The 14458-nt window shown below is 48.8% G+C and overlaps 2 protein-coding genes across 2 annotated transcripts in view; one reads left to right on the top strand and one right to left on the bottom strand.

Moving 5' to 3' along the window:
* LOC141333945 (uncharacterized) overlaps nt 1-14458 on the bottom strand; it is a 140862-nt gene that overhangs the window by 17919 nt on the left and 108485 nt on the right. The window lies entirely within an intron of this gene.
* The window catches only part of LOC141333345 (NACHT, LRR and PYD domains-containing protein 12-like), a 36121-nt gene that overhangs the window by 9689 nt on the left and 11974 nt on the right, over nt 1-14458 (top strand). The window contains exons 2-3 of the mRNA XM_073838325.1: nt 8162-9941; nt 10079-10252. Of these exons, the coding sequence (XP_073694426.1) occupies nt 8162-9941; nt 10079-10252 (1954 nt within the window). The remainder of the gene's footprint in view (nt 1-8161; nt 9942-10078; nt 10253-14458) is intronic.

Below are 14458 nucleotides of genomic sequence, written 5' to 3'. Positions count from 1 at the left end.
AGGGCTGCCCCTCGCGGGGGGGTTTGCACCGTACCCTAGGTGCGGGTTCCAACCCCCTCGGGGCCCTCAGGAGGTTTGTCAGTTAACCCTGCCAGCATTACAAGGCGCGGCAATCTCCCGCGAACATCCTCTAGCTGTTCCGCCCGAAAAACGTAGCGGCCCTGGAGAGTTCGCAACCCCACAGGGGTCCCCAGAGGAACTAGCTCAGGAGCGTCCTGCCAGTTCACTGTTACAGGTCTCCGGGTTAGTTCCTCGAGTAAATCCAGACACCAGTCTCGAGAGGCTGGTACCCTTAGTAAATTTTCTGGCAGCGTGGAAACTACTGCCAAAGATTTCAAGTGGGTCCTGCGTACTGTAGAGAAAGGTTTATGTTTTCTAGTTCGGCCCCAAGCCGCCACCTTTCAGCGGGGTATTTCCAACATTAGTAGCCCCGAGCAGGGTCTGATAATGGAACAAGAAGTAGATACTCTTCTGAGGAAGGAGGCCATCGAGGTGGTCCCTCCTCAAGACAGGGAATCCGGGTTCTACAGCCGTTACTTCATTGTTCCGAAGAAGGATGGGGGGCTTCGGCCCATCTTAGATCTCAGGCTTCTAAACCTCTCAGTCAGAAAACTGAAGTTCAAGATGCTTACTGTCAGACAGGTCGTGTATCAAATCAGGTCCGAGGACTGGTTCGTCACGATAGATCTAAAAGACGCTTATTTCACGTCTCCATCCTTCTTCAGCACAGGAAGTTCCTCAGGTTCGCTTTCAGGGGCGAAGCGTACCAATACAGGGTTCTTCCCTTCGGCCTAGCTCTCTCACCCAGAACTTTCACGAAGTGTGTGGATGCTGCGCTGGCTCCACTGCGACTCCAGGGCATCCGCATACTCAATTACATAGACTGGCTGATCCTAGCCAGCTCGGAGCAGTTAGCGGTTCAGCATCGAGGTGTTGTTCTCGCTCACATGCAGAAGTTAGGGTTGAGACTCAACGCCAAGAAGAGCGTCCTCTCTCCTTTACAGAGGACTACTTATCTGGGCGTGGTATGGGACTCATCCACGATGCAGGCACAGTTGTCACCTGCTCGGTTAGAGTCCATACTTACTGCAGTAAATGCGGTCAAGCTAGGCCAGTCACTCACTGTCAAACAGTTCCAAGTACTGTTAGGTCTTATGGCAGCCGCCTCCAACGTAATACCTTTTGGACCGCTGCATATGAGACCACTGCAGTGGTGGCTCAAAACCAGGGGGTTCTCCCCGAGGGGAAACCCGCTCCACAAGATCAGTGTCACGCGGCGCTGCCTACGTGCCCTGGTCATGTGGAAGAAACCCTGGTTTCTCTCTCAGGGACCGGTCTTAGGGATGCCATGCCGCCGTGTCACACTAGCGACAGACGCGTCCCTTACCGGATGGGGAGCGGTCATGTGTGGCCGCTCAGCCCAAGGCCTGCGGAGCCCGCACCATCACTCATGGCACATAAATTGCCTAGAGATGCTGGCGGTGTTCCAGGCCCTCAGGAGTTTTCTACCAGACCTAAGAAACCGTCATGTCCTTGTTCGTTCAGACAGTACAGCGGTAGTTTATTACATAAACCATCAAGGAGGAATCCGCTCACGCCCCTTATTCAAGCTGGCGTATCGGATCCTCCTGTGGTCTCAAGGAAAACTCCTCTCCCTGAGAGCAGTCCACATTCCTGGACATCTGAATGTGGGAGCAGACGTCCTGTTGAGGCAGGGGCCGAGGCCCGGGGAATGGATGCTCCACCCAGAGGTGGTGGAGCAGATATGGAGAGTTTTTGGCCAGGCACAGGTGGACCTGTTTGCGACTCAAGAGACATCGCACTGTCCCCTCTGGTACTCTCTGGTGCCTCCAGCTCCACTGGGGCTGGACGCCATGGCACAGACGTGGCCGTGGCTGCGTCTGTACGCCTTCCCCCCCGATCGCTCTGCTCCCGGGAGTTCTGGAACGGGTCCCGTCGGTTTCAAGTGCGGCTGCTACTAGTAGCCCCGCGCTGGCCGGCACGAGTATGGCTCTCGGACCTGGTATTTCTCCTAGACGGCTCTCCATGGGAGATTCCTGTCAGGAGAAGACCTCCTATCTCAGGCCAGAGGCGCAGTCTGCTACCCCACCTAGAGAAGTTGAGGTTATGGGTGTGACCCCTGAGGGGGCACAACCTAGAGGAGCGGGTCTCCCTACTGAGGTGGTTGAGACCCTTCTTCAATCCAGAGCTCCCTCTATGAGGAAACTGTATGGCCTCAAGTGGAACTTGTTTGCGAGATGGCGCCGCGAGTGCCACTTAGACCCAGTCGACTGCCCGGTTGGTACAGTTCTGGAGTTCCTACAGTCTCGCCTTTCCGCAGGGCTAGCTCACTCCACCTGGAGGGATTACGTGGCGGCTACGAGTGCCTACCACGCCCCTCTAGGTGGCCTCTCAGTGGGCAGAGCCCCCTGGTCACACCTTTCCTCCACGGTCGGGAGATTAAGGCTTCATCGGGAGTAATGAAGTATGAAAGATTTTAAGCATACAGACTCAGAGGATGGGACCTCTGCGACTCTATAGATATCGCAAGGTTCCCTCTGGTTCTCCCTAGTGCCTCCAGGTCTGCCCGGACTGGACGCCATAGTACGGACGTTGCCGAGGCTGCGTCTTTACACATCCTCCCGATCGCTGTGCAGCCAAGCGCCGCTTCTAGTACCAAAAAAAAAAAAAAAAAGCGTGAGTGTAGCTAGGTCTCCCCTCACGGAAGGGTTATCTGAGACCTCCACTCTTAAGAGCTGTTGGATTGAGCGTTGAGATTCCCTCTCATTTTACAGAGTCTTCTGTGAAGCCTCCGTTCTCCAGAAGCTCCGCTTCCAGGAACTGCGGGTTGGTCCATATCGCCCCTGACATTCGTCAGGTACTATGAGCTTGACCTCAGAGCCGCTCCAGGCTCTGCTGTGCTCTCGGCCTAGTGCGCTAGGCCTGGAGAGTCAGCCACCTCCCTAGCCAGGAGAAGACTTCTCAAGGCGCATCTTTCTGCGGAAAGAAGAGAAGTTAGTTTCGCCAAACTAAAGAGATCTGCAATCAAACAAAGAAATACTTTGCCTGTTGTCCGTGGAAAACTAGACAAAGGCCCTACTTCGCGTCTGACACTACTATCAGAGCAAGCTTTCAGTCCCTCTTGTCATGGCTGAACCCCCAGACAAAGGACTAAGACCCCTTGTGTGCCCGAGGGCCGAGGGGTGCCTCCTGCACTGACTGGCGAACCAGGCGGAGGTATCTATTCTCGTGTGCCTGCGGGCCGAGAACTTTACAGCCCTCTTGTCCGTGGAATGCTAGACAATGGCTCACTTGTCCTCGTGTTCTGACGCAGTATGCTATCAGACCGAGTGTAATGCGGTCCCTCTGGTTCCGGAAACTACCTTGACCAAGGACTAAGACTCCTCGTCTGCCTTTGGACAAGGCCGAGGAGTGCCTCATGCACTGGCTGGCTACCAGGCTGAGGCCCCTACTGTCTTCCCCGTGAGCCCGAGGGCCGGGGATTGCAGTGCCCTCTTGTCCGCGGAATGCCGACAATGGCCTTATCTCTCGCGTCCTGGCGTAGCACAGGCCGAGCCTTGGATCCCTCTTGCTCTGGCTGCACCCCCAGGCAAAGGATCACCCACTCCTCGTGTGCTCGAGGGCCGAGGAGCCTGGAGGTCAAGCTCTCAGTCCTCGTGGGTCTACGGACCGGGGACTTCACACACCATCTGTCCGCCGAGTGCTAGACAGTGGTCATTCGGTCCCTCTTGTTCTGGCTAACTCCCAGACAAAGGACTAAGACCCCTCGTGTGCCCGAGGGCCGAGGGGTGCCTCCTGCACTGACTGGCGAACCAGGCGGAGGTCTCTATTCTCGTGTGCCTGCGGGCCGAGAACTTTACAGCCCTCTTGTCCGCGGAATGCTAGACAATGGCTCACTTGTCCTCGTGTTCTGACGCAGTATGCTATCAGACCGAGTGTAATGCGGTCCCTCTGGTTCCGGAAACTACCTTGACCAAGGACTAAGACTCCTCGTCTGCCTTAGAACAAGGCCGAGGAGTGCCTCATGCACTGGCTGGCTACCAGGCTGAGGCCCCTACTGTCTTCCCCGTGAGCCCGAGGGCCGGGGATTGCAGTGCCCTCTTGTCCGCGGAATGCCGACAATGGCCTTATCTCTCGCGTCCTGGCGTAGCACAGGCCGAGCCTTGGATCCCTCTTGCCCTGGCTGCACCCCCAGGCAAAGGATCACCCACTCCTCGTGTGCCCGAGGGCCGAGGAGCCTGGAGGTCAAGCTCTCAGTCCTCGGGGGTCTACGGACCGGGGACCACACTCACACCATCTGTCCGCCGAGTGCTAGACAGTGGTCATTCGGTCCCTCTTGTTCTGGCTGACTCCCAGACAAAGGACTAAGACTCTGCGTGTGCCTGAGGGCCGCGGAGTACCTCTCGCTCTGGCTGGCGACCAGACAGAGGAAGACTACCATTCCTCGTGTGCCCGAGGGCCGAGGACTACAGGGCCTTCTTGTCCGCGGTATGCTAGACAAGGGCTCTCTCCTTTTCCACCCTGGTTGAACAGACACTCGCAGGGCTCGGAAATTATGGGGGCGTTGGTAGTCTCGTTCCCCATAGCGTTCCTGACGCGGCTCGAGTTCCCGGAAGGGAACGTCTCGGGTTACTACTGTAACCTTAGTTCCCTGAGGGAACGAGACGCCGCGTCTCGGACCATAATTCCCGCACCCTACGGCGCTCGCCTCATTCCTATGAGCTGCCGCCGGCTTCAAACGCACGCGTTTTATAGTTCCTGGTCGGTGACGTCACCGCGCCTGTGACGTCACCCCCGTCGTTCATTGGTTGCAAGACATGATTCAGAGTGCTGCCCGCCAATGGCGTTCCCCATAGCGTTCCTGACGCGGCGTCTCGTTCCCTCAGGGAACTAAGGTTACAGTAGTAACCCGAGACGTTTTTTGCAACCTCATAGTGATTGTTTTGTACCATTTTAATGCTATGAAATATCTCAATAAATATTTCTCTGTAACTTATGTGTATTTTCTATATGCATCTTTTCTTCTCACACATCAATACACATGCTCAGAGACAGCAGAGAAAGACACAGAAAAACAAGGTAAGTCGATACAACAGTGTTCTCTTTTAGTCAGTCATGTTTGTTTTTATGGAAATAACTGATGCTGTGGGGTTTCACCTGAGACACCAGTCACCTCTGAGTAGTACAAGAAAACGCCAATGAAAATTGCCAATCCTTGTACATATGGTAATATAGGACGGTGGAGTGATTATGCTTTGGAGCTAAAAGCTTCTATAAGCATCCTCTCATTCCTCCACAAAATATCGCACCATTGAGCTTTTGGATGATGGTGCCAAAGAATAGGGTTCCAGAGGAGTCTAAAATGTCTATCACAGCATTAAAGATTCTGTTGAACTAACTCACTCTGTCAACATGACAGCGCATCTAATGAACAAGTGCACAGACGTTGCTGAACTGCCTGAATTTTTTCATGGAGAAAACAGCGTTTCCAATAAAAATACTTAAGAGACTCACGGGGTATATGCCATCTGCAGCCAGGGCCGGCCCTGTTCATCTGGGGGCCCTAAGCAGGGTAATTTTGGGGTCCTGCCTTGCAGTGAACACTAGTGGAGTATTGCCAGTAGCCATCCAAAGATTTTTTTTTTTGTGGAAAAAAACACAAAACAATTTAGCACTTTGGAATTTTTACCGATATAGCTGATGGAAATGCCTTATCGATAAAATTCCTCATGTGTCGACATAATCTTTTTCCGTTTAACTAAATTCTAATTCTAATTGTATACTTCAAATGTCGCAAAAATATGTTTGGAAACACTTTTTTTTGTAGAGAAAAGGGGTTTTTCAATATATTTGGCTGACTGTATTTTATTATGACAATGAAGCTGTGTTGTCGAGTTTGTAATGCTTAACTGCTCGCAGGATCGAGGTGCCGGCACGATCACTTGATCCCCCGATTATTTATTTTATATATAGCTTTCTTTATAAGATTTTCATCCGTTTGCAGAAGCGCTGCAGGTGCCCATGTGAATCCTCACATTCTGTTGTTTATGCTTCTTTTTGCATCTATAAAATTAATCCATGGAAAACAAATTTACGTATTTTTTAATGGGTCACAGCTGCGTTTTAATTAAAGTTTCATTTAATTGTAATTTAACAATCTTGTCAGTTAAAGGTTAAAAAAGTCTAAACGACCGTCGGTTGTCAGGAGAAATAAAATAACCGAAATGAACATTCCCATTTCTAAATAAAAGTTCATCAGAGAATTGATGATAATACAACTGCTCCTGTTTATGATTATTGTTGATGTCTAAGTAAATAGTCTATAACAAAGTACAAAAAAAAAAACTCATAACACTTGTTAATAAAAATAAGCTAACATACAATTTAATATTAGGTTTTGTTTCAAGTGGATGAAGAACAGGCTACTAGCCTATATAATTTACGCAATAAAGGTAAAATTATGTATGGAAAATTATTAAGCAGTCGCTTAGTTCGCCTATAGGGAGGGCGTACACCATCTGTAGCAACAGTAATGGCGCTCAGATTGATGCATGTGAGACTGCTTTAGCACTGGCTGCACAGCCAAGTCCCAGGATGGGCGTGGCACCATGGCACACATTGGGCAATTGTTACATCAACCTGTTGTCGCTTATTCAGCTTATGGTCATACCTTTTTTTTTAATAAGTGCTCTTAGAACAAGTGTTTAAGCACATTGTTGTTACAACAGATGCCTCCAGAATGAGCTGGCAACAGGCACACCACCTTGGGCTCCTGGACAGGACCTCGACTGCAGTGGCATATCAATTGTTTTAAGTTGCTAGCAGTGCTTCATTGCAGAGTTGTCCATCTGCAAGTTTGCGTACATCAACCATCAAGGTGTTCTTGTTGCATGGCACAACTCATCCACCATCTCCTTCTCTGGAGTCAGGCATGGCTCAAATCACTGCATGACATTCACATACCAGGGGAGCTCAATCATGCAGCCGATATGCTCTCACAACAGCTTCTGCTCCTGGAAGACTAGAGACTCCATTCCCAGGCAATTCAGCTGATCTGGAGTTGACTCGGAGAAGCTCAGGTAGACCTGTTTGCTTGTCAGTCCTACAATTGCCAGTTGTTTTATTCCCCCTGGGCATGGATACTTTAGCACAAAGCTGGCCCTGGGGTTTGTGCAAATACACATTTCATCCGGTGAGCCCACCTGGACCTGGTTCTACGACCTGATTTTTTCCTTGAGATAGCCTTTCCTTGGCAAAGCCCCTGAAGAAGGTCCTCCTTTCTCAGGGACAGGTACCATTTGGCACCTGCATCTAGATCTCTGGAACCTCCATGTGAGGCTTCTGGAAAAGATGTGGCAGACTTAAGTGATCTATCACAAACAATGAAAGACACTATCACTCAGGCTATAGGTCCCACTATTAGGCAGGCTTTGTTCTGAAGTGAAGCCTATTCATAGACTGGTGTTCTTCTCGCAGAGAAGACCCCTAGAGATGTCCCATCAGTGTTGTGCTTTCCTTTCTGCAAGACAAGTTGGAGCAGAAGCTGTCCCCTTCAACTTTGGAGGTGTTGTCAGCATTGTGGCACATCACAACACAGTAGCCAGCGCCTCTCAGGAACCGGATGATCAGGATCTGCTAGAGTTCATTCATGATTTGTGCATTTACATTTTCTTGCTAAGTGTTTCTCTTTGACAGACATTTGTAGAGTTGTAAGCTGGGTAATACCTAACAGCTTTCCATGATTTTACAATCTCTGGGTTGAGCCAGTTTTGTCCCACATCTTAATGGCTCAATGTCTTGCTTGCTTGATCTCATAATGTCAGTTATCAACATAACGTCTCTGTTCCCCTTCTTCAGGGATTGAGTGTCACACATGTAACTGAGACATTTTTCAGACATTTTACAAACATAAAGCAAACACTAAAACCCTGCCAGTTTTAAAATAAATGGTTGACAACAGAAGATTATTAATTGATATTCTACACAAGTATTAGATACATGAAGCTGAATCCCCATTAAACAAATTACATAATCCAAAAATAACATGAAGACAGCCTTATTCTCTTCCTTACGTTGAGCTCATTTGTTTTTTTAAATGCTATTTCCTGAATCCTTTTTATGTTGATTTTTTTTATTACAGAATTAAGGCTGCAAAAATTCTTGAAAACTCACAGAACCAACATGAAAAAGAAAGCAGAACGTATTTTTGAGGGAAAGAAAGGAAACAAGGCACATCTCAATGATGTTTTCACAGAACTGTTCATCACGGAGGGAGATATTCAAGAAGTCAATCAGGAACATGAGATTCTGAAGCTCGATGATGCTTTCAAGAACAAAACAACGAAAAGCAAACCCATTAAATGCAATGATATGTTCAGCTTATTGCGGGCAAACAGTGACAAAAACATTGTACTGACTAAAGGCATCGCTGGCATTGGAAAAACTGTTTCTGTGCACAAATTCATTTCGGACTGGGCAGAAGGAAAGGCCAATCAGGATATAGACTGTGTGTTCCTGTTTCCATTTCGAGAGATAAATGTGTTGAAAGAGGTCAATCTCCATGATTTCATTAATGTATTTTATCCCGAACTGAAGGAATTGGAAACATCAATTAGAATAAAATTATACAGCAAATGTAATCTATTTATATTTGACGGACTTGATGAGAGTCGACTTCCTTTTAACTTTAAAGGTGAAATTTTGTCGAGTTTTGAGGAAAAAACCTCTGTAGACGTGCTGTTTACAAGTCTGATAAAAGGGACATTACTTCCATCCGCTCTGGTGTGGGTGACCTCACGACCAGCAGCAGCCAATCAGATCCATCCTGCATATGTAGGTTTGTTCACAGAAGTGCGAGGATTCACTGACCAACAGAAGGAGGAGTACTTCAGAAAGAGAGTGACAGATGAGACTCAGGCCTCCAGAATCATCTCGCACATTAAGACGAATCGTAGTCTCTATATCATGTGCCACATTCCTGTGTTCTGCTGGATCACAGCAACAGTACTGCAGAATATTCTCATCACTAACAATGCAGAAAACATCAGCACAACACTCACTGAAATGTACATTCATTTTCTGCTGATACAGATGAACATGAAGAACCAGAAGTATGATGCACAAGAAGAAAGACAACGTACAAAGCTCATAAATTCAAATAGAGAAATGATTTGGAGGCTAGCCAAGCTTGCATTTGAAGAGCTAAAGAAAGGACACATTGTGTTCTATGAGGATGATCTGGAAGAATGTGGCATTGATGTGAATGTAGCCACTGAGTTCACAGGAATGATCACCGAGATCTTTAAGATGGAAGATGGACTTCATGAGATGAAGGTCTTCTGCTTCGTCCATCTGAGTGTTCAAGAGTTCCTCGCTGCAGTGCACGTGTTTCTCTGTTACTTGAACAAGAACATGCAGGAGCTTCAGTTCTTCTTTGATAAGCCTAAGGAAAATATCACATTGCAGGAGCTACTGCAGAAGGCTGTTGATAAAGCCTTGAAGTGTCAGAGAGGACAACTGGACCTGTTCCTGCGGTTTCTGATGGGCGTTTCACTGGAATCTAGTCAAAACTTGATCCAAGGCCTGATCATACACACTGAAGATACCACAGAGAGCATCACAAAAACAGCTGAATACATTAAACGAGTACAAGATGGGTACTTCATCTCAGATGAAGCTTCTGTCAACCTATTTTACTGCTTGCTTGAGCTCAAAGATCATTCATTATATGAGGAAATCCAGAGATATCTCAGTTCAGATAAACATCCAGCAAGAAATCTCTCATCTTCCATGTGCACAGTGTTGACCTACATATTGCTGATGTCAGAGAAGGTGCTGGATGAGTTTAACCCAAAGAGGTTCACAACATCTTCAAACTACTCAAGACTGGTTTCCGCTGTTCGGTGCTGCAGAAAAGCCCTGTGAGTAATTTTACTCACTGCTGTTTAGTCATAGATTTTATTGTACGTCACTAAACAACTGAATATCAAAATGCTATGAGAGATATCTTGGTTTATGAATATTAAAATGTGCAGAAACAATCTTCGTGTTTTGGCAGATTTAATGGCTGTGATCTCTCCGATCAGCACTGTGAAAGTTTGTGTTCTGCTCTACTATCATCAAACTCTCATCTGAGAGAGCTGGACCTGAATAACAATCACCTGAAAGATTCAGGAGTGATGCTGCTTTCTGCTGGACTGAAGAGTTCACACTGTCAACTGAACATACTGAGGTTTGACTTAAACATGTACAGTTTATCTTCATAAACATGGATAAACACTTTACAGACAATGACAGACAATACAGTAGTGGTAAAAACACATTTACTCATACTTGTGACATTACTGTTGGGTCAATCTAGCCAGACTTAGTACTGCATTTTTATTTTTTATTTTACTACATTCTGTAGTAGAGGAGTTCCCTTCCGGAGGGAACTCTACGCTGCGTCCTGGTGGACACTATGGGAACTGCCTTCAGCATGACCGGTTCTGAAACAAATGTATGAAACAACGACAGTGAACTTGACACTGGCCGGCGCCAGCCTATGACATCATCATCAGGCGCCTGCTAGTATAAAGCAGGTGCCTGAGAGCACAACACCATCTTTTTGTCTTCAGAGTCCTCTGTTCTAAACGAGTGAGTACAGCGATGCCTAGAGAAAAACTGTTTAGGAAGTGTGCGGATCCGTGTCAGAGAAATCTGACACTTGATGACGCACACGACCCTTGTTTGGTGTGTTTAGGTGTAAGAGCACGCGCGCTCTGCTCTAGAAGAGCGGAGCGCGTTCATTGTGAGAGTTTCACTTTGAAGAAACTCCTTTCTCGTCTGGCCCTTTTCTCGAGGGAATTGGGCCATCCATCTGCCCCACGCTGCTCCGGTCCCGCCACAGCTGAGGCTGCTCGGCGGCTGAGATTGCGGGGCTCACAGGTGGAGCTGGCTGACGAGTTTGAGAGAGCGTTTAATCGCTCGCGCACGTCAGCCGGAGGCGAGAATGCGCTGCTAGCGGATAATGTGTTGTCTCTCACATCCTCCGGTTCTGCAGCGAGTGCTCTTTTGGCTTCAAGCTCGTTTGAGCCCATGCAGCCTCCCTGCCCCGCATATGAAGAGTTGATGTCTGTTATGGACCGCGCGGCTGCCCGCTTGTATCTGCAGTGGAAGCCCACGAGGGAAGAGGCCGCTCTCGGCAGACTAGACGAGCGGTTTCTTCCGGGCCATGACAAACCCAACTCCTGTGAGCCTCCCATTCCTTCCTGATCTGCTTAAGAGATCGAGAGGGAATGGGACAGGCCATATTCAGCCCGCATTCACAGGCATCGGCATGTGAATCATGCTGATGTCGAGGGAATGCATGGGCGCGGATATGTGACGATGTCTCTCGCTGACGGTGGCGAACTATCTCTCAGAGCGAGGGACATCGACCCTGAAGGCTCCAAAGGCACATATGCGGCAGTGGCCGGTGCTCCTCTGCACACGATGGCAGTGTTGCAGAGGCGCACCAGGCTGATCTGCTGAAAAATCGGGACCGAGCCCCGGGGGTTTGCATCCCTTGCTGGTCCACGCCTCCACCTAAACACCGGGGGGAAACCAGGTGGGGCTACCTGCCCCTCCCTTTTCCCCATGACTCCGGGGCTGGGCCAATGATGAGACTAGGCTCCATCTGTTGGCCCGGTATGTGAACAGTAAAGACACTTTAATAGAATATTCAAGCGTGTATGTGTATGTTTTCTTTCGTTTACCAGCTCCGCTTGGGTGTTTACTTTTGCAGTTTAGAGCTCCTCTTGAGTTCTACTGCCACCAAGTGCCGAGTGTAGCCAGGTCTCCCCTCGTTTTATAAATGAAAACAGTGTGTAGAGACCTCCACTCATGGTAAACCCCTTCTGGGTTAGGCGTTGTCAGGTTCTAAATAAAACCTCCGCTAAAGAGTGAGCTTGGTACAGACATGATCTAACATTCATATACATACGAGAATATGTAAAACCCTCTTGAGCGTTGTCAAGCTGCTTCGAGCGGAAAGAGATAAAACGCTACTGAAGCCTCCGCTCACTCAAACCCTGCTAAGAGTAATACTCTTTTGCCATGAGTGTAGTCAGGTCCCTTCCCTGTGTATTTTTATATACATATAAGTGAGACCTCCACTCCTAGGAGTTTGTGTGTTAGGGTGAATAGAGCGTCGTTAAGGCTCCCTCTCTGTGAGAGATGAAGCCCCCGCTCTCTTAAAAAAAAAAAGAGCCCCGCTTTGAAGTAAAAGAGTGTAGCAGGCCTAGAAGGCCTCCTCTCTGTGAAGTCCTCTATATGAGAGACATATAGAGAGAGATACTTCTTAGCGCTGAATGTAGCCAGGTCATTCTTAGACCTCCATTCATGAGAGCTTTTTACTGGGTCGAGTGTTGCTAGGCTCCCTCTTTATGAGGTATTTCTGTCAAGCCTCCACTTTCCAGAAAATGCAGGCCGAAAACACAAGGCAAGGCAGCTTGTGAACTCTTTTCGTGGACCTGTCATTATAAGCGTGAGTGTAGTCAGGCCTCCCCTCCGCGAGAGGGCGTGTATACCTAGGCCTCCACTCAATAGAGCTTCCTCAGTTGAGCATCGCCAGGCTTGTTACGTTCGAGAGAGCTTGTAACCATTAAAGCCTCCCTCACTGAAAGCTCCGCTATCACCCGGGAATAATACAGGTGTCTTTCTCGCGAAACGCTTAGAGCACCTTCTTAAATCCACGTTGGTGGTGTTTGCTCACGCAAGTCTTTGAGCACTCTCTGAAATCCAAGTGAGTGGTAAGTGCACTACTCAGGCACTTCACTAAAATCCATACTTATGGTAAGGCTCCTCCCGTAAAGGCAGGTTCCTTCTTCAAATCCCTCACAGGTTGGACCACGCAGGATAATCCTCCGTGCCCATTTTTTGAGTTGGTTCCAAAACCCTTAAGTTTTACAACTCCTTTGATACCACAGTGTAATAGGTCTCCCCTCTGTCACAACCAACAGTACTGAGACCTTCACTCTCACAGTTATAGCAGCTGGCAGGCCCATGAGTGCCTCGCTGACTATTTTTTGGGGGAGTGCAGTCTTCCACTCACCAAAAACTAGTGTTGTAGGCTTCTCTCCTTAGAGATGTAGTCTCGGAGCCTCCACTACACGGAGCTAGATGATAAATGAGATTTTCCATTATTGGCTCTGACTGTGAGCATCTACCTCTCTTGAGCGTCGAGTGTAGTCAGGCCCCCCTCGCCTAGAGCGTTTTACCTGAGGCCTTCACTCTGAAGAGTTTCCTAGGGAGAGCGTCGTAGGCCTCCTCTCGCTTAGAGAGTCTTTCTGCTGAAGCCTCCCCTCTCCAGAAGCTCCGCTTTCAGGCTCCGCTATCGCCTAGAGACTGCAAATCTGGTGATCCTCGCTATGCTCAGGACACCTACTCAAAACCACATTTGTGGTGTTTGCTCACGCGAAGTCTTTGGGCATTCTCTAAAATCCACGTGAGTGGTAAGTGCACTGTTCAGGCACTTCACTAAAATCCATACTCATGGTAAGGTCCCTCCCGTAAAGGCAGGTTCCTTTCTCCCATGGACCACGCAGGGTTCCTCCGTGTCCATTCTCTGAGCTGTTTTTTCTCAAAAACCTTTTAGTTTTCCAGCTCCAATCCAGATAGCGCTGCTAGCAGGATCGAGTGTCGGGCCTCCTCAGGCCTCACTCTCCAGAAGAGCTTCAAAATGAAGGTATTTCTGTCGCACAGGCTAGTCAGCCTCGCGGATGACCTTCAAGGCTAGAGTGTAGCTAGGTCTTGAGACCTCCACTCTCAGAGTTCTTCCTTGCTAAGCACGGAGGTGTGCTAGGCTCCCTCTTTAGAAAGCCTCCACTCTCCAGACTCCACTCAGGCAGTACTGTCGTTTAGGCTGTTCAGCTTCGATGAATGCCTGCAGTGTTGAAGTGTAGTAGGTCTTGGGACCTCCACTCTTAGAGTCCTTCTGCTGCTCGCAGAACATTGCCAGCCTCACTCAGAGTCCTTCGTTGCCTCCAGAGACACACTAGAATTAGGCGGTCCGACTGCACAGGCTATTCAGCCTCGCGGACCAGCTCTGGTGTTGGGTGTAGATAGGTCACGGACCTCCATCCTTAGAGTCGTCCTCTGCTGGGTGCAGAGTGGTACCAGGCTTCTTTCTTACCAAAGCCGCCACTTTGCAGAAACTCCACTCAGGTAGTTCTACTGCACAGGCTATTCAGCCTCACTGACTACCCTCAGTGTTGAAAGTGGAGTGGGTCACGAGACCCCCACTTTTAGAGTTTTCCTTTGCAAGACGCAGAGTGTTTTTCTGGCTTCCTTGAAGCAGTCACTCCTCTTAACTCCCTGCAGGTAGTTCTGCTGCACAGGCTATTCAGCCTCACTGACTACCCCCAGGTTTTGAGTGTAGAGGCGCCACGGCACCTCCATTCTTAGAGTTGCACCCTGG

This window comes from Garra rufa, chromosome 4 (assembly GCF_049309525.1).
Source record: "Garra rufa chromosome 4, GarRuf1.0, whole genome shotgun sequence".
NCBI classification, from domain to species: Eukaryota; Metazoa; Chordata; class Actinopteri; order Cypriniformes; family Cyprinidae; genus Garra; species Garra rufa.
Note: the sequence above shows the minus strand (reverse complement) of the source record. Positions and strands in the feature narration are given on the sequence as shown.